The sequence below is a fragment of the Pongo abelii genome, chromosome 6 (assembly GCF_028885655.2).
Source record: "Pongo abelii isolate AG06213 chromosome 6, NHGRI_mPonAbe1-v2.0_pri, whole genome shotgun sequence".
Lineage (NCBI taxonomy): Eukaryota > Metazoa > Chordata > Mammalia > Primates > Hominidae > Pongo > Pongo abelii.
Window position 1 is genome coordinate 13,853,207 of NC_071991.2, and position 17,561 is coordinate 13,870,767.

General features: G+C 49.4%; 1 protein-coding gene across 10 annotated transcripts in view; it reads right to left on the minus strand.

Annotated features, from left to right (window-relative positions):
- GTF2I (general transcription factor IIi) overlaps positions 1–11,449 on the minus strand; it is a 104,259-nt gene extending 92,810 nt beyond the window's left edge. For 7 of the 10 annotated variants that reach the window (XM_024249943.3, XM_063725681.1, XM_063725673.1 and 4 more), the window contains exon 1: positions 11,316–11,449. Coding sequence is in view for 3 of the 10 variants with exons in the window: in XM_063725676.1 (XP_063581746.1) it covers positions 8,126–8,174 (49 nt within the window). In the remaining 7 variants the exon portion in view is untranslated. Of the gene's footprint in view, positions 1–8,125; positions 8,304–11,315 lie in introns of those variants that run through there. The other 3 variants (XM_063725676.1, XM_063725678.1, XM_063725672.1) reach the window with 1 other exon arrangement.
- Between the last annotated feature and the right edge of the window lie 6,112 nt (positions 11,450–17,561).

Sequence of the window (17,561 nt, forward strand, 5' to 3'; positions counted from 1 at the left end):
CCAGGAAGTGGAGGTTGCACTGAGCTGAGATTGTGCCACTGCACTCTAGCCTGGGAGACAGACCGAGACTGTCTCCCAAAAAAAAAAAAAAGTAAACTAGTCTGGATATACAAACTAAACTAAAAGATTCTTTATCCTGAAGCTCTCAACAATGTCATTTGCCCATGCCAGTATTTTCCAAGAAACATGCTGTGTTCTGAGGCCTCATAGGATGAGCCAGTCAGTATGTTGAATAAATGAATAAATAGTCACTGTTCCCGACGTGATAAAAGATCCCTTCTTTTGGGCCGGGTGTGGTGGCTTACACCTGAGTCCCAGCACTTTGGGAGACTGGGGTGGGAGGATCGCTTGAGCCCAGGAGTTTGTGACCAGCCTGGGCAACACAGCGAGATCCTGTCTCTATAAAAATAAATTAATGTATTTTTAAAAATTTAAAGAATCCCTTCTCAGCCAGGCACGGTGGCTCACATATGTAATCTCAGCACTTTGGGAGGCCAAAGCAGGTGGATCATGAGGTCAGGAGTTCAAGACTGCCTGGCCAACATGGTGAAACCCCATCTTTTCTAAAAATACAATAATTAGCCAGGTGTGGTGTCCAGCACCTGTAATCCCAGCTACTCAGGGGGCTGAGGCAGGAGAATTGCTTGAACCCAGGAAGTGGAGGTTGCAGTGAGCCAAGATCACGCCACTGCACTCCAGCCTGGGTGACAGAGTGAGACTCCATCTCAATAAATAAATAAATTAAATAAATAAATAAATAAATAAGTAACTATGATCTCTAAGGACTGTGTATGGAAATGAGATCAAAACACAAGCAGGAATTCTCAAAAGCATAGAACCTATACAATCAGAAAACTTCCTAGGCTAGGTCTGCTGAACAGGGTTCTACATAACCAGTTATATTATGGACCAAACTCTTCATCATGCTCCACTTTTCCAAGTACACCATAATATAATTATATATTCTTCTTACACACACGCACAGACACACACACACAATGTGCTTTGCCATGCTACAAAACAAAAACTCCAAAAACCACAAAAAGGATTAAATAGGAAGGAGATTCTAACACACAGATGAACTTGATAATATCCTGCATTCCAGCCTGGGCAACAGAGCAAGACCCTGTCTCAAAAAAAAAAAAAAAAAAGTTCTGGACCACTGAACTATACATACACTTAAAAATGGTTAAGACTGGGCGCAGAGGCTCACGCCTGTAATCCCAGCACTTTGGGAGGCCAAGACAGGTGGATCATGAGGTCAAGAGATTGAGACCATCCTGGTCTACATGGTGAAACCCCATCTCTACTAAAAATACAAAAATTAGCCGGGCGTGGTAGTGCACACCTGTAGTCCCAGCTACTCGACTGGCTGAGGCAGGAGAATCACTTGAACCCGGGAGATGGAGGTTGCCATGAGCCGAGATCGTGCCCCTGCACTCCAGCCTGGCGAAAAAGCAAGACTCTGTCTCAAAAAAAAACAACCAAATTTTTTTTTTGTAAAATCAGGCTGGGTGTGGTGGCTCATGTCTCTAATCCCAGCACTTTGGGAGGCAGATGCAGGCAGATTGTTTGAGCTCAGGAGTTCGAGACCAGCCTGGGCAACATAGTGAGATCCCCCCCATCTCTACAAAAAATAAAAAATCGAGCCAGACGTTGTGGCATGCACCTGTAGTCCCAGCTACTTGGGAGACTGAGGTGGGAGGATGTCTTGACCCTAGGACACCGAGGTTACAGTGAGCCAAAAGCATACCACTGCACTCCAGCCTGGGCAACAAAGTGACATCCCGTCCCTCCCCCGACAAAAAAAGGTTAAAATGGTAATTTTTGTGTTAAGTATATGTTACCACAATGTAACAACAACAATGACAACAACAACAAAAAACACTATAAGGAACCACTCCAAAGAAAGGCATTCACGGTGTAAATGGCAGACACAAATTTATTCTTCATAAAGGAACAAATTCATCTGACAAGATTTTCTTTTTTTTGAGATGGTGTCTTGCTCTGTCGCCCAGGCTGGAGAGCAGCGGCAAGATCTCGGTACACTGCAACCTCTGCCTCCCAGGTTCAAGTGATTCTCGTGCCTCAGCCACCCAAGCAGCTGGGATTACAGGCACCTGTCACCACTCCCAGCTAATTTCTGTGTTTTCAGTAGAGACGTGTTTTTTTGTTTGTTTGTTTTCCTTGAGACACAGTCTTGTTCTATGGCCCAGGCTGGAGTGGAATGGCGTGATCTTGGCTCACTGCAACCTCCACCTCCAGGGTTCAAGTGATTCTCCTGCCTCAGCCTCCCGAGTGTCTGGGATTATAGGTGCGCACCACCACGCCTGGCTAATTTGTTTTTGTTTTTTGAGACGGAGTCTCGCACTGTCACCCAGGCTGGAGTGCAGTGGCGTGATCTCAGCTCACTGTAAGCTCCACCTCCTGGGTTCACGCCATTCTCCTGCCTCAGCCTCCTGAGTAGCTGGGACTACAGGCGCCCGCCACCACGCCCGGCTAATTTTTTTTTTTTTTTTTGTATTTTTAGTAGAGACAGAGTTTCACCATGTTAGCCATGATGGTCTCGATCTCCTGACCTCGTGATCCACCCACCTTGGCCTCCCAAAGTACTGGGATTACAGGCGTGAGCCACCGCGCCCAGCCAATTTTTTATATTTTTAGTAGAGACGGGGTTTCACCATGTTGGCCAGGCTGGTCTCAAACTCCTGACCTCAAGTGATTCATGGCCTCCCAAAGTGCCGGGAGTACAGGAGTGAGCCACCACACCCAGCCAAAAAATATATTTTTTAATGCTTACCATGGGGAAAAATGAAAAAAGAAAATGAACAGGAGGAAGGAGTGACACTAATGAATCTTGCAGGGTCTATTTCTCTGCCCTTTCCTCATATGGACATAATACATGCCATCGTCCTCCTCTGTCAAATTATCTCACAGATGAGATCATGTAATTTAAGTGCATTAAAGTCTAATGCCAAAGCCAGTTACTAACTTTAGTTCACTTCCAATACCTTATTTATTTTCTTGAAACCAATTACGGTCTGAAAATTCAATCTAGATAAAATTCTACTCATGTCATGTATGTGTTATAGTCAACAGTAAGAGCTAAATATCTAGATATAACAAATTATAATGAACAATATATAAAGCATACATTCTCAGGTTTCATCAATCAAACTGTCAAGCTCTGGCCAGGCGCAGTGGATCACGTCTGTAATCCCAGCACTTTGGGAGGCTGAGGCGGGCAGATCACCTGAGGTCAGGGGTTCCAGACCAGCCTGGCCAACATATAGTAAAACCCCTTCTCTACTAAAAAATACAAAAATTAGCTGGGCATGGTGGCGCACGCCTGCAGTCCCAGCTACTTGGGAGGCTAAGACAGGAGAATCGCTTGAACCTGGGAGGCAGAGGTGGAGGTTGCAATGAGCTGGGATCCCGCCACTGCACTCCAGCCTGGGTGACAGAGGGAGACTCCATCTCAAAACAAAACATAAAAACATTGTAACAGTCACAAGGGAAAATCCCACAGAGGAACAAGTCCTTGCCCTTGCAATTCATATTCTCCAGAGTTCTTGGAGATTAACATCGTAGTCAATATTACTAGTAAAATTTTCACTTCCTCAATTTCCCAGAAGTCTTTATAATAGTATTTTTATGACTAATATTTCTTGAGTGTCTACTACATGCCAGACAGCAACCTAAGCACTTAAACTCTATCCTCGCAACAGCTCTTAGAAGCGAAACATGTTCTATTATCATCAACTCCATTTTTAAAAATAGGGGCCAGGTGCGGTGGCTCAGGCCTGTAATCCCAGCCTTTGAGAGGCTGAGTGGGTGGATCATCTGAGGTTAGGAGTTGGAGACCATCCTGGCCAACATGGTGAAACCCTGTCTCTGCTAAAAATACAAAAATTAGCCAGGTGTGGTGGCGCACGCCTATAATTCCAGCTACTCGGGAGGCTGAGGCACGAGAATCACTCAAACCCGAGAGGCAGGGGTTGTAGTGAGCCGAGATCATGCCACTGCATTCCAGCCTGGGTAACAGAGCAAGACAGTCTCAAAAAATAAAAATAAAAATAAAAAATAGGCCGGGCGCTGTTGGCTCACGCCTGTAATCCCAGCACTTTGGGAAGCCGAGGCGGGCAGATCACCTGAGGTCAGGAGTTCAAGACCAGCCTGACCAAAACGGAGAAACCCTGTCTCTACTAAAAATACAAAATTAGCCAGGCGTGGTGGCACATGCCTGTAATCCCAGCTACTCGGGACGCTGAGGCAGGAAAATCGCTTGAACCCGGGAGGCGGAGGTTGCGGTGAGCCAAACGCGCCACTACACTCCAGCCTGGGCAACAAGAGCGAAACTTCGTCAAAAAAAAAAAAAAAAAAAAAAATAGGGAAACACACAAAGATGAAGTGAAATGCCCAAGGTCACACAGGCAGGAAATGGCAAGGGCCAGGATTGGAATCCAGGCAGTCAGACTTCAAACTTGTGTCGCTAGCCATAAGCTATAAACCCTCTCTCAATTTATAAACTTGTCTTCCCTCTCATGATATATTTTTTAAGTAACTAGTTCTTTAAAAATCCTATATAGAGTGTTGGCCGGGCATGGTGGCTCATGCCTGTAATCCCAGCACTTTGGGAGGCTGAGGCAGGTGGATCATTTGAGGTCAGCAGTTTGAGACCAGCCTGGCCAACATGGTGAAACCCCGTATCTACTAAAAATACAAAAATTAGTCGGGCGTGGTGGCACACACCTTTAATCCCAGCTACTCAGGAGACTGAGGCAGGAGAATTGCTTCAACCTGGGAGGTGGAGCTTGCAGTGAGCTGAGATCGTGCCACTGCACTTTAGCCTGTGCAACAGAGGGAGACTCCTTAAAAAAAAAAAAAAAAAAAAAAACCTATAGAGTTTTTAATCAAGTTACAACCAAAGGAGAATGAGTCAATCCTCCAACAACTCTGACAGTTCCTGACTATATTGAACTTTCTCTTACTTTCTCAGTAGGCCAAAGTGGTAAAAAGCAAATGAGTACTGCCAGAAACAGGCATGGAATACCAAAACAAGAATTTTACAAAGGAAAAAAAAGAAAGAGGAAAAAACAAACAGGAAGACGGCAGGGAGAGTTCCAGAACAAAAGAACAACAGTAAAGGACTACAGGGGAAGAATGGAGAATGAAGAATTATCAAGACAATACCTTCACCTCTTCCGATGACGTATCCACACAATTTTTACAGGATACACACATCCTTGGCTGGGCGTGGAGGCTCACGCCTGTAATCTCAGCACTTTGGGAGGCCCAGACGGGCAGATCACCTGAGGTCAGGAGTTTGAGACCAACCTGGCCAACATGGTGAAACCCCGTCTCTACTAAAAATACAAAAATCAGCCGGGCATGGTGGCGGGTGCCTGTAGTCCCAGCTACTTAGGAGACTGAGGCAGGAGAATCACTTGAACCCAGGAGGCGAAGGTTGCAGTGAGCCGAGATCGCACCACTGCACTCCAGCCTGGGTGACAAAAGCGAGACTCTGTCTCAAAAATAAATAATAATAAAATAAAATACAATAAAAAAACACACATCCTCTAAGACACTAAGGCGTTTCACTACCCCAGGTAGGTAGCCCCGATACACTTTAGTTAACTACGTATGAGTCTTCACAGAGCTATGCTGCCAGTTTAAGCCTACTGATTCCCAGGTATCTCAACTCTACAATTAGAATAAGCAACTGATTAGGTGTATTTTCTACTTTCTTTCAGTTATTAACAATGACTAACCTTCACTCAATAAATGAACTAGGCGCAGTGACTCATGCCTGTAATCTCAGCACTTTGGGAGGCCGTGGCGGGTGGATCACTGGTTGGAGATCAGCCTGGCCAACATGGTGAAACCCCATCTCTATGAAAAATACAAAAAAATTAGCTGGGCATGGTGGGACATGCCTGTAATCCCAGCTACTCGTGAGGCTGAGGCACAAGAATCGCTTGAGCCTGGGAATCGGAGGTTGCAGAGAGCTGAGATGGCGCCACCGCACTCCAGCCTGGGCCACAGAGCGAGACTCCGTCTCAAAAAAATAAGCAAATAAATACTTTCCCTTAGACTGACATAAAAATGATTTGACATCCATCTATTTAAGCCAGTGGTAAGACAATCTCGTGTTAATTATACTACCCCAGTTATGAAGCATATTGCAAAAACTCATGTTTATATAAAACATTCATGTCATCAACAAAGAATGAAACAATAGTAGAAATGAATTAGGTGAAATGCAATGCAAATAGCTGATAACCAGTAATAACAGAAAAGGTTAAGTGTTTAGTAATTGTTCAGTGTTCAGCTCCTTTAGATAATAACAACCTGTCCACCTATGGGTCATTGAGAATGCTAGAACATAGCAGGACAGTGGCCATGGAAGTTGGGATCCCCCGAGGAGTGTGTACAACTCGCCTAAGGGTGTAGGTGGGGGAAAGGAGGGGGGTCATCAACTGTAAACTAAAACCATTCCTCCCACCTATCTGCGGTTATTTTCCCTAGAAAGAAATCCATTATAATTTTAAAAACCTAAAAATCACCGGGCATGGTGGCTCATGCCTGTAACCCCAACACTTTGGGAGGCCTAGGAGGGCAGATCACAAGGTCAGGAGTTGGAGACCAGCCTGGCCAGCATGATGAAACCCGGTGTCTACTAAAAATACAAAAAATTAGCCAGGCGTGGTGGTGCGTGCTGGTAATCCCAGCTACCCAGGAGGCTCAGTCAGGAGAATCACTTGAACCCAGGAGGCGGAGGTTGCAGTGAGCCAAGATGGCACACCTACACTCCAGCCTGGGCGATAGAGCAAGATTGTGTAACCAAAAAAAAAAAAAAAGGGCCAGGTGCAGTGGCTCACGCCTGTAATCCCAGCACTTTAGGAGGCCAAGGCAGGCGGATCACCTGAGGTCAGGAGTTCGAGACCAGCCTGACCAACATGCAGAAACCCCGTCTCTACTAAAAATACAAAGTTAGCCAGGCATGGTGGCGCATGCCTATGATCCCAGCTACTCCGGAGGCTGAGGCAGGAGAATCACTTGAACCTGGCGGGGGGCGGAGGTTGCAGTGAGCAGATTGTGCCATTGCACTCCAGCCTGGGCGACAGAGTGAAACTCCATCAAAAAAAAAAAAAAGAAAGAAAAAACCTAAAAATCTTTCTCAGCAGGAATTGCCCCCAACCCCATCCCGCAAAAAGAACCCCCAAAGCCTACATTTTAATGTCAGTCTCTGTAGTCATATTTGAGTAAGCTGAATCGTTGGAGAGACATGTGGCAGAGGAGCCTCAGCACACAATGCTCCCCAACCCCCGTACCTCCAAGGGCCAAAACTACAAGCTGTGGTCCTATCACTCAAACCTTCTGTGTGGTGGTGTGGCAGACTTTGGGCATCTGAAGAAGATAATGTAACAAATGCCCATGCTGCGATTAAATTAATAAATAAGAGTGGAAAAAAGCCAAACTTCCATAGATTTCCCATTTTATTCCACACTTAAATCCATGGCCCCTTTTTAAACTGGAGACTTATGAAACTTTCAACTTTTCTAATCATGGCTAACAGGAATTCTCAACTCAGCCAGTTTTCTGAGCAATCTACAGTCAGTCGTCCGAATTATTTTTCATTCTTTAACATCTAATTTTATTTTATTTTTATTTTTTTTGAGACAGTCTCGCTCTGTCGCGCAGGCTGGAGTGCAGTGGTGAGATCTCATCTCACTGCAACCTCCGCCTCCTGGGTTCAAGAGATTCCCCTGCCTCAGCCTCCCCAAGTAGCTGAAACTACGTACGCACGCCACCACACCCGGCTAATTTTTGTATTTTTAGTACAGACGGGGTTTCGCCATGTTGGCCAGGCTGGTCTCCAACTCCTAACTTCAGGTGTTCCACCTCCCTCAGCCTCCCAAAGTGCTGGGATTACAGGTGTGAGCCACCGCACCCGGCCAAGATCTAATTTTAAAGTAAGGAAAAGCAAATATCTCCAATAAATTTCTCTCCCTTCATTTTGCACCACTGTGAATGGTTCTCAAAGGGCTATCCGGGGAGCAGCCACCATCAACACCACCTGGGGAGCTAATCGAAATGCAAATTGTCGGGCAAATCCCCAGACCTGCAGAATCAGCCTGGGAGGTAGGGCCCAGCAAGCAGAGTCCGCACATGCCAGCTTCTCCCGGGGACGCCCAGGCGCGGTGGTTTCAGAACCTCGGCTTAGGGGTTGAGTCACGCTGGCCAGGTTCATGTGCTAGGTAAGCAAGAGTACAGAACTCTCCAACTTCTCTAGACTTGTTCCGCTCTATAGAATAGAATTACAGACTCGTCACAAAGATTAAATAAGAAAAATACTGTACATCCAAAGCGCTCAAGAGCCATGGGGGGGGGGGGGGGGGCACGGAAGACACTCAGATGTAAGCAGCATTGCTACCACCGGCAAGGCACTAGGACGATGCCAAACTGGAGGGGGAAGTGGAGGGGGAAGTGGAGGGAGAAAGACAAAGGAGGAAAAGGCTTCTTGTCCCTGCCCCTACGAGCTCAACACCCAGTGACTGGCCAGATGCAGAGGAAAATAAAAGTGCCCTTAGCCGGGCGTGTTGGAGCGCTCCTGTAATCCCAGCTACTCAGGAGTCTGAAGCAGGAGAATGGCTTGAACCCGGGAGGCGGAGGTTGCAGTGAGCCGAGATCGCGCCACTGCACTCCAGCCTGGGCAACGAGAGCGAAACTTCGCTTCCAAAAAAAAAAAAGAAAAGAAAAAAGAAAAAGCAAAAGGAAAAAAAAGAGAGAAAATAAAGGTGCCCTGCGAGGAAGGGCACACAAGTTGATTGGGAGACTAAGAAGGAACAAACTCTGACCATGCAATGTAAGAGACGACCCCAGGCCGGGAGCCACGGTGGCTCACGCCTGTAATCCCAGCACTTTCGGAGACCGAGACAGGCGGATCACCTGAAGTCAGGAGTTCAAGACCAGCCTGACAAACATGGCGAAACACCGTCTCTATTAAAAATACAAATATTACCGGGCTTGGGGGCAGGCGTCTGTAATCCCAGCTACTCGGGGGAGACTGAGGCAGGAAAATCGCTTGAACCCGGGAGGTGGAGGTTGCAGTGAGCGAAGATCGCGCCACTGCACTCCAGCCTGGGGGGACAGAACGAAACTCTCTCAACAACAACAACAAAAAAAAAAAAAAAAGAGAGAGAAGACCTTAAGGAAGTGGCTGCATATGAGCAAGAAAGATTTCCATAGCTTGAAAAACGTCATTCCAGCCAAAAGACCAAGATCTCAAGAAGGAGGAGAAACGAAAGCCAAGGTAGCAGCCACCGAAAAATCCTGTAGCAGGAAATAAAATCGGTCAACCCACACCATAGGCCTCAGCCTGGGGAGAAGACCCCGCCTCCACAGGGCACTCTACCTGCACGTTCTCATTTGCAAACTAACTTCCCTTTTTGTTCCCTGAAGGACTGGAGACTTCTCTGCACTGTTGGCTGATCAAGCCATTGTCTGCGGCAAAGTTGAATTTAAAAGAGATGAGGCCCAGCGTGGTGGCTCAAGCCTGTACTCCCACCACTTTGGGAGGCCTAAACGGGAGGATCACCAGAGTCCAGGAGTTCCCGACCAGCCTAGGCAACACAAGAAGACCCCATCTCTAAAGAAAAATTAAAAATTAGCCAGGCGTGACCCAGGGCGGTGGCTCATGCCTGTAATAATCCCAGCACTTTGGTGGCAGGCCGAGGCGGACCGATTGCTTAGAGCTTGATTCAAGAGTTGGAGACCAGCCTGGCCAACATGGTGAAACGCCATCTCTACTAAAAATACAAAAATTAGCCGGGCGTGGTGGCGCACGCCTGTAATCCCAGCTACTCAGGAGGCTGAGGCAGGAGAATGGCTTGAACCCGGGAGGCAGAGGGTGCAGTGGGCCGAGATCACACCAGTGCACTTAAGCCTGGGCCACAGAGTGAGACCCCATCTCAAAAAAGAAAAAAAAATTAGCCGGGCATGATGGCATGCGCCTGTAGTCCCAGCCACTGGGGAGGCTGAGGCAGGAGGATCGCTGGAGCCCAGGTGTTGGAGGCTGCAATGTGCTATGATTGTGCCACTCTGCGCTTCAGCCAGGGCAACATAGAGAGACTGTTTCTAAAAAAAAGAAAATTAAGCCGAAAGCGATGGCTCACACCTGTAATCCCAGCACTTTGGGAGGCCAAGGTGGGAGGATCGCTTGAGCCTAGGAGTTCAAGACCAGCCTGGGCAACATAGTGAGAACGCATCTCCACAAATAATTTTTTTTTTTTTAAAAAGGAGGTCAGTAGTCAGCAAGAGCTGCGCATCGGCAAGAGTGGACACTACTCCAACAGCACCCCACCTGTGAACATCCCCAGCCGCAAATCAGCGCAAATCCATAACCTAGGGAGGACAAAATTCGCTACACGAAAAGGCAAAAGCTGGATTAAGAAAAAGTGGAGAAGTCAGGGAGCGGGAAGCAGACAGCTTTTTCCATTTCATTTTCCTTCTTCCTCTGCACTCCCGTCGTCTGGGTGCTGGCCGAACCCAGACGGCTTAATTTTCATGGCCTAAGGCTAAAGTTTTCCTTCCGGTCATTGTGTTTATTTCCCCCAAAGAACAGGCCCCGAGGGGCAGGCGCGCCGGGCCGGCCCGGGACAAAGCCCACTGCAGACTCCACCTGGGAGTGGGGCGGGGCGGGGGACAGCGCTCCCGCTCCCCCGCCCGCCGCAGTTACCAGGCAACGCGATGCCCCGCCCCCGCGCCGGTTGGCCAATCCCGCGCGTCTGCTGCCCCGGCGCAGGAGCCCCAGATACACCAGGCGAGCGCGACCCCACGGCGGCTCGGACCTGGCACCGCGCGCGCCCCCGCACCGCCTAGCCGGCCAATCAGCGCGGCGGGGCATGCGCAGCCCGCAGGGCCGCTCGCTCGCTCGCGCGCGGGATCGCACGCGCGAGGCGCCCCCCCCACCCCACGCCGGTCGGAGCGCGCGCCCCTCCCCCACGCGCACCGAGGCGCGCGCGTGCCACTGTCGTCCCCCGCGACCGCGTCCGTGCCGCCCCACCCCCATCACCTCGTTTCGGCCACTGCCAAGGCCGGCGGGGCTCGAGACCGGGCGAGGCGGTGGGGGTGGGGGTAGCGGGAGGCGGCACGGGCGCCCCCCAAGGCCCCACACCGCGCGCGGCGGGCCGCGGCTCCCAGGCCCCTGTCCCTGCAGGCCCGGCGGGGCAAAGTCTCCAATAAAGGCCCCCGCTGGCAATGGCCCCCGAGGCGGGGGCGGGGGGCGCGGGGATGAGGCGAGAGGGACTCACCCGAGTGCGGCCGCCTCCAGGCAGCTCCGGGGCCGGGGGTGCCGAGGGGAGGCGAGTGTGGGCCGCGCGCGGGCTGCGGCCGCCGCGGAGCAGCCTCGGCTGAGGGGAGCTGGCGAGCGGACGGGAGGCGAGAGGGGGCGAGGGGCCCGTGCGTGTCGGCCGCGCTCCTGTCACCGCCGCATGGCCGCCCCGCAGGCAGGGCCTCGCTCAGCGCCTTGATCCGATCACTGGGGGACAGAGGCAGAGGCCGGGGTGACCGCGGCAGGCGGGCGGCCGCGGCTGGAGAGCGCGTGCGGGGAAGCGGGGGGGCGACCGGTGGCCCCTTTTCTCTGCTCTCCCAGCTTCTCTCTCACCCTCCTCCTCCTCCTTTTTTTTTCTTTTTTTCTTTTTTTTTTTTTTTTTTTTTTTTGTTCCTCGAAGGCGCGTTGCGCGTGCGCATCCGCAGCGCGGCCCAGCGGGAGTTGTAGTTTCGGATGCGTTCCCCGTCAACGCGGTGACGGTGGCCGTGGACTACAACTCCCAGGAAGCACCGCGCCGGCTAGCCTCGAACCCTAGGACGAGGCAAGCGCGGCGCCCGGCCCTCTCCAGCAAGGGCTGTCAATGGAGGCGAGGGTGGTGGGAGCGAGAACATGGCTGCACCTGGGGCCTGCGCGGCCGTCCGGGTGGGGGAGGGGAGCCGGGGTGCAGAAACGGAAATCTGGACGGGTGGTGGCTCCGGCCTCGTCCCCACCGCGCGCCAGCCGCCGTCCAAGTCCCACACTTGCTCTTGCACCCCACATTCCTTGCAAATTGCGAGGCAGGGACACTGCAAAAGCCGGGGAGCTCCGGGCCGGCCCGTCGCCCTCCGTGCTCTGCAAAAGGGGAGTCCTTCCGCCCTGCACCACCCTCCGGGACACAAAGAACTCCTCTCTAGTGTTTTCCAAGCTGGCCTCCAAAGAGACCGTTGCCCCCAAGTTCAGACAGGCGAGAGGGGAGGAGACCTTGTGTTTTAATTCCTCCCCCAGACCCTCCGCCTCTGTCTCTCCCTCAGGATTTGGAAGGAAACTTGCAAGGGAGTGGGAGCAGAAATCCTGACTCGTAGCTCCTGTTTTGTTCTGTCAACCGCGATGCGATTTAACTCAAACTCCTCCCCCTACCATTATTTTTTGCTTCTCAACTTACATTAGCCGGTGGGTTTTGAAAATGGAGAGACATTACTGTTCACCTAAGTTAAACTCCAAAACTTTACAACCCCGAGGCCGACGATTTTTAGATGTTTATGTAAAGCACGAGATTGAGTGGTTTTTTGATTCCCGCCCGGCCCCCCACCCAGTACCACCCACTGGGGATTCGGGCCACGACGGCCATCCTCCCCCCACCCGCCGCTTCTCGGTAGGTGGCGACCACGACGCTTTTTCCAGCCTCCAAGCCTTTGTCGCTAGCGAGAAAACTTTCCGAGCAGCCAGTCTTTTGATGTGGGTCCAAAAAACCTTTCCTTTCAATCTGGGTTCTCCGATTGGCATTCCCCATCGTCTCTCTTGCACAGACCGCACCCAATAAAGCCTCCTCTAGAATTTTCATGTTGGATTTAAAAAAAAATACATGGAGAGCGTAAAGCTCACCGGAGAAGCAATCTGATTACAGAAGCCTGAATTTTTGCGATTTCCCGGACAATGTCTAGGATCCCTTCGGTCCTTGCCTAATAAGATTGTGACTCTCCTTTGTCGATTGTCTCAAAAGTCATTCATTAAGTTTGCACAAGAGCAACTTTCTTTTTGCATTTGTATTTCATTGACATTTAGTAATATTTAATTAAATTCTCTATTCCCAATACCACGTGCCACTGACATATATTTAGGAACAAATTTAACTCTTGAGAAGCCTATAACTCACTCTAGTAAGAGCAGCCAGCCTACGAGATGCAGATTTCAGCTGCTGTGGACTTCAGTGAGTATCTTTTGTTGAGAGAGTGGTTTCTCCACCTGGAGGGGTCAGGGAAAGGATTTCCTGGGTATAGTGGAGTCGTGGAGTAGCATTTGGGAGGGTGTTACAAAGTGAGTTAGTAAGGCAGAAGTTTATTTAGCCAAGATGACCCTTATCATCGTGAAAACGTTTGGAAGGTAGTTCCTTTCTTCTATGAATTTGTTTAGTGGTTCACAGTGGAATTTTTTTTTGAGACCGAGCCTCGCTCCGTCGCCCACCTGGAGTGCAGTGGCGCGATCTCGGCTCACGGCAACCTCTACCTCCCGGGTTCAAGCGATTCTCCTGCCTCAGCCTCCTGAGTAGCTAGGATTACAGGCGTGCACTACCACGCCCAGCTAATTTTTGTATTTTTAGTAGAGATGGGTTTCACCATGTTGCCCAGACTGTTCTCGAACTCCTGACCCCAAGTGATCTGCCTGCCTCAGCCTCCCAAAGTGCTGAGATTACAGACATGAGCACCTCACCGGGCCCACAGTGGAATTTTGCTGCCTCTTCATAAACAGCTCCAACTTCTTTGAGACTGAAGCAGTTCCTAAAACGGTTAGGTCAACATGAGCTGGTTTTGAATTACGTCTAGTCAGAAAGCTGTCTCTGTTGAGGCAATGTGTATGCAGACAAAGCGTTTTTCTGAGCATTTTGCCATTAAGGTTTGTAACCCTCAAATTCATGTGTTACAGTCATAAAGATCTTGCGTGTTCTGTCTTCATTAAGGTCTGGCTCACTGCAGCTTGTTGGAACACTTGTCACTATTCATTGACCAATTTCTCCTTCATCTTAATGGTATAGATACTACATTAATTGTGGCCATTGTTATAAATCACTTTGGATACTATCTCTCTGTAAAGCTAGGGTTTTGTTTTACTTTTTTTTTTTTTTTTCCTGTTTTTGAGACAGGGTCTTACTGTATCACCCAGGCTGCAGTGCAATGGTTCGATCACAGCTCACTGCAGCCTCCAACTCCAGATTCAAGCCATCCTCCCACCTTAGCCTCCCAAATGTCTGGGACAACATGTATGTGCTACCACACCCAGCTAATTTCGTTGTTTGTAGAGACGGGTCTCACTATGTTGCCCAGGCTGGTCTTGACTTCCTGGGCTCAAATGAGCTTCCTGCCGTGGCCTCCAAAGTGCTGGGATTACAGGCATGAGGCACTGCACTGGGCCCAGGTTTTTTCAAATGTAGGATCAGATTCCTGTTTTGGGGATTGGGCAACAGATGAAAAATAATAGTTGATTTGTGTCTAAAAATAGTGTAGTAGGAAGTCCTCCTTTATTTTATTTATTGATTTTTTTGGGAGGTGACGGGGTCGCACTCTGGTGCCCAGGCTGGAGTGCAGTGGTGTGATCTTGGCTCACTGCAACCTCCAACTCCTGGGCTCAAGCGATTCTCCTGCCTCAGCCTCCCAAGTAGCTGGGATTACAGGTATGCACCACCATGCCCGGCTAATTTTTGGCTTTTTAGTAGAGACAGGGTTTCACCATGTTGGTCTGTCTGGTCTCAAATTCCTGACCTCAAGTGATCCGCCTGCCTCAGCCCCCCAAGGTGCTGAGATTACAGGCGTAAACCACTGCACCCAGCCAGGAAATCCTCCTTTAAAGACTAGAATCGGGCTGGGCACAGTGGCTCATGCCTGTAATCTCAGCACTTTAGAAGGCCGAGGCAGGCAGATCACCTGAGGTTAGGAGTTCGAGACCAGCCTGAGCAACATGGAGAAACCACATCTCTTCTAAAAATATAAAATTAGCCGGGCGTGGTGGCGCATGCCTGTAATCCCAGCTACTCAGGAGGCTGAGGCAGGAGAATCGCTTGAACCTGGGAGGGAAAGGTTGCGGTGAGCCGAGATCGTGCCATTGCACTCCAGCCTGGACAACAAGAGCGAAACTCCGTTTCAAAAAAAAAAAAAGACTAGAATCACGGGATGCATATACCAAGAGATGCAGACTGGATTGCGGCTTCAGCAAGAGCAGATTTGCGGCTCTCAGCTCATGGTCAGTCAGGACATAAGTACAGAGTCCGACAGCTGGCAGAACCATCCATGTTATTTCAATTATTTCCCCCTCTCTTTTTGTTAATGTTTAGCTTAGCCTTCAGATAAGCGTCCATATGATGTGACTTTTCCATTCTTCTGTTTGGTGGGAAACAAAGCCAAGTCAGATGGGCCTTGGCGAAGCTAGAGATGTATCTGGACCTCATGTGAGCACTTCCACCAACTCAGATGCATCTTCGCTTAGACTCTGGGCTTAGAGCTTCATTGACTGCTTTGAAATAGCATGTGATTGGCGCGGCGGCTCATGCCTGTAATCCCAGCAGTTTGGGAGGCCGAAGTGGGAGGATCACGAGGTCAGGAGTTTGGGACCAGCCTGGCCAACATGGTGAAATCCCATCGCTACTAAAAATACAAAAAAAATTAGCCGAGCATGGTGGCACGTGCCTGTAATCCCAGCTACTCGGGAGGCTGAGGCAGTAGAATCACTTGAACCAGGGAGGCAGAGGTTGCAGTGAGCTGAGATCGCGCCATTGCACTCCAGTCTGGGCAAAAGAGCGAGACTCCGTCTCAAGATGGTGAAACCCGTCTCTTCTAAAAATACAAAAAATTAGCCGAGCGTGGTAGCAGGTGCCTGTAATCCCAGCTACTCGGGAGGCTGAGGCAGAGAACTGCTTGAACCCAGGAGGCAGAAGTTGTAGTGAGCCGAGATCGTGCCACTGCACTCCACTCCAGCCTGGGAGACAGAGCGAGACTCCATCTCAAAAAAAAAAAAAGAAAAGAAAAGAAAAGAAAAAAAAGAAATAGCATGTGATCATGGGACCCTGCGTAGGAACCCCTGAAAGCCTACGGTGACAGAACGATGGTTATGCCACTTTGTTGAGATCTCTGTTGTTGGGATCATATGCTCTTTTTAAAGATGTTTTTTTGAATCCAAACTGAATACTCTTTTGGTGACTCTGTTATACCATTTTTTTTTTTTGGTAGAGATGGAGTCTTGCTATGTTGACCGGGCTGGTTCCAAACTCCTGGCTTTAAGCAATCCTCCTGCCTCAGCCTTCCAAAGTGCTATGATTACAGGCGTGAGCACCTGCACCCACCGTCTCTCATATATTCTATTTTATTTTATTTATTTATTATTATTATTATTATTTTTGATGGAGTCTCACTCTGTCACACAGGTTGGAGTGCAGTGGCACAAGCTCAGCTCACTGCAACCTCCACCTCCCAGGTTCAAGCGATTCTCCTGCCTCAGGCCCTCGAGTAGCTGGGATTATAGGTGCACACCAGCACACCTGGCTAATTTTTGGATTTTTAGTAGAGACGAGGTTTCACCAGGTTGGTCGTGTTGGCCAGGCTGGTCTCAAACTCCTAACCCCAGGTGATCCATCCACCTCAGACTCCCAAAGTGCTGCCATTGCACTTTCAGCCACTGCGCCCAGCCCTCAGTCGTGTATTTTAGATTGCCCAAAACCATAATTCTGGTGGAAGTGCAGATACTCTGTTTTTTTGTTTTCTGCTTTTTGTTTTGAGACAAGGTCTCTCACTCTAGTTGCCCAGGCTGGAGTGCAATGGCGCGATCTCAGCTCCTGCAACCTCCGCCTCCTGGGTTCAAGCAATTCTCCTGTCTCAGCTTCCTGAGTAGCTGGGATTACAGATGCGTGCCACCAGGCCCGGCTAATTTTTGTATTTTTAGTAGAGACAGGGCTTCACCATGTTGGTCAGGCTGGTCTCGAACTCCTGACCTCATGATCCGTCCACCTTGGCCTCCCAAAGTGCTGGGATTACAGGCGTGAGCCACCCTGCCCAGCCACTTTTTTGTTTGTTTGTTTTGTTTTGAGACAGAGTTTCACTCTGTATCCCATACTGGAGTGCAGTGGCATGATCTCGGCTCACTGCAACCTCTGCCTCCCAGGTTCAAGCGATTCTCCTGCCTCAGCCTCCTGAGTAGCTGGGATTACAGGCGAGCATCACCATGCCTGGCTAATTTCTGTATTTTTGGTAGAGACAGGATTCTACCATGTTGGTCAGGCTGGTCTCGAACTGCTGACCTCGTAATCTGCCCGCCTCAGCCTCGCAAAGTGCTGGGATTACAGGCATGAGCCAACACATCCAACCACAGTGATATTTTTTAATACTGATTATAAAACACTGTTTTTGAACGGTTTTTTGTTTGAATAATTTGAATATTTAGAATCCTGATAAATGACGACCTTTTCCACTATGTATGGTTCTTAGAATTCATCCAAAGGTGGAAAAAAAAAAACTAAATCCAAGTTATAATTTATTCATAACAATTA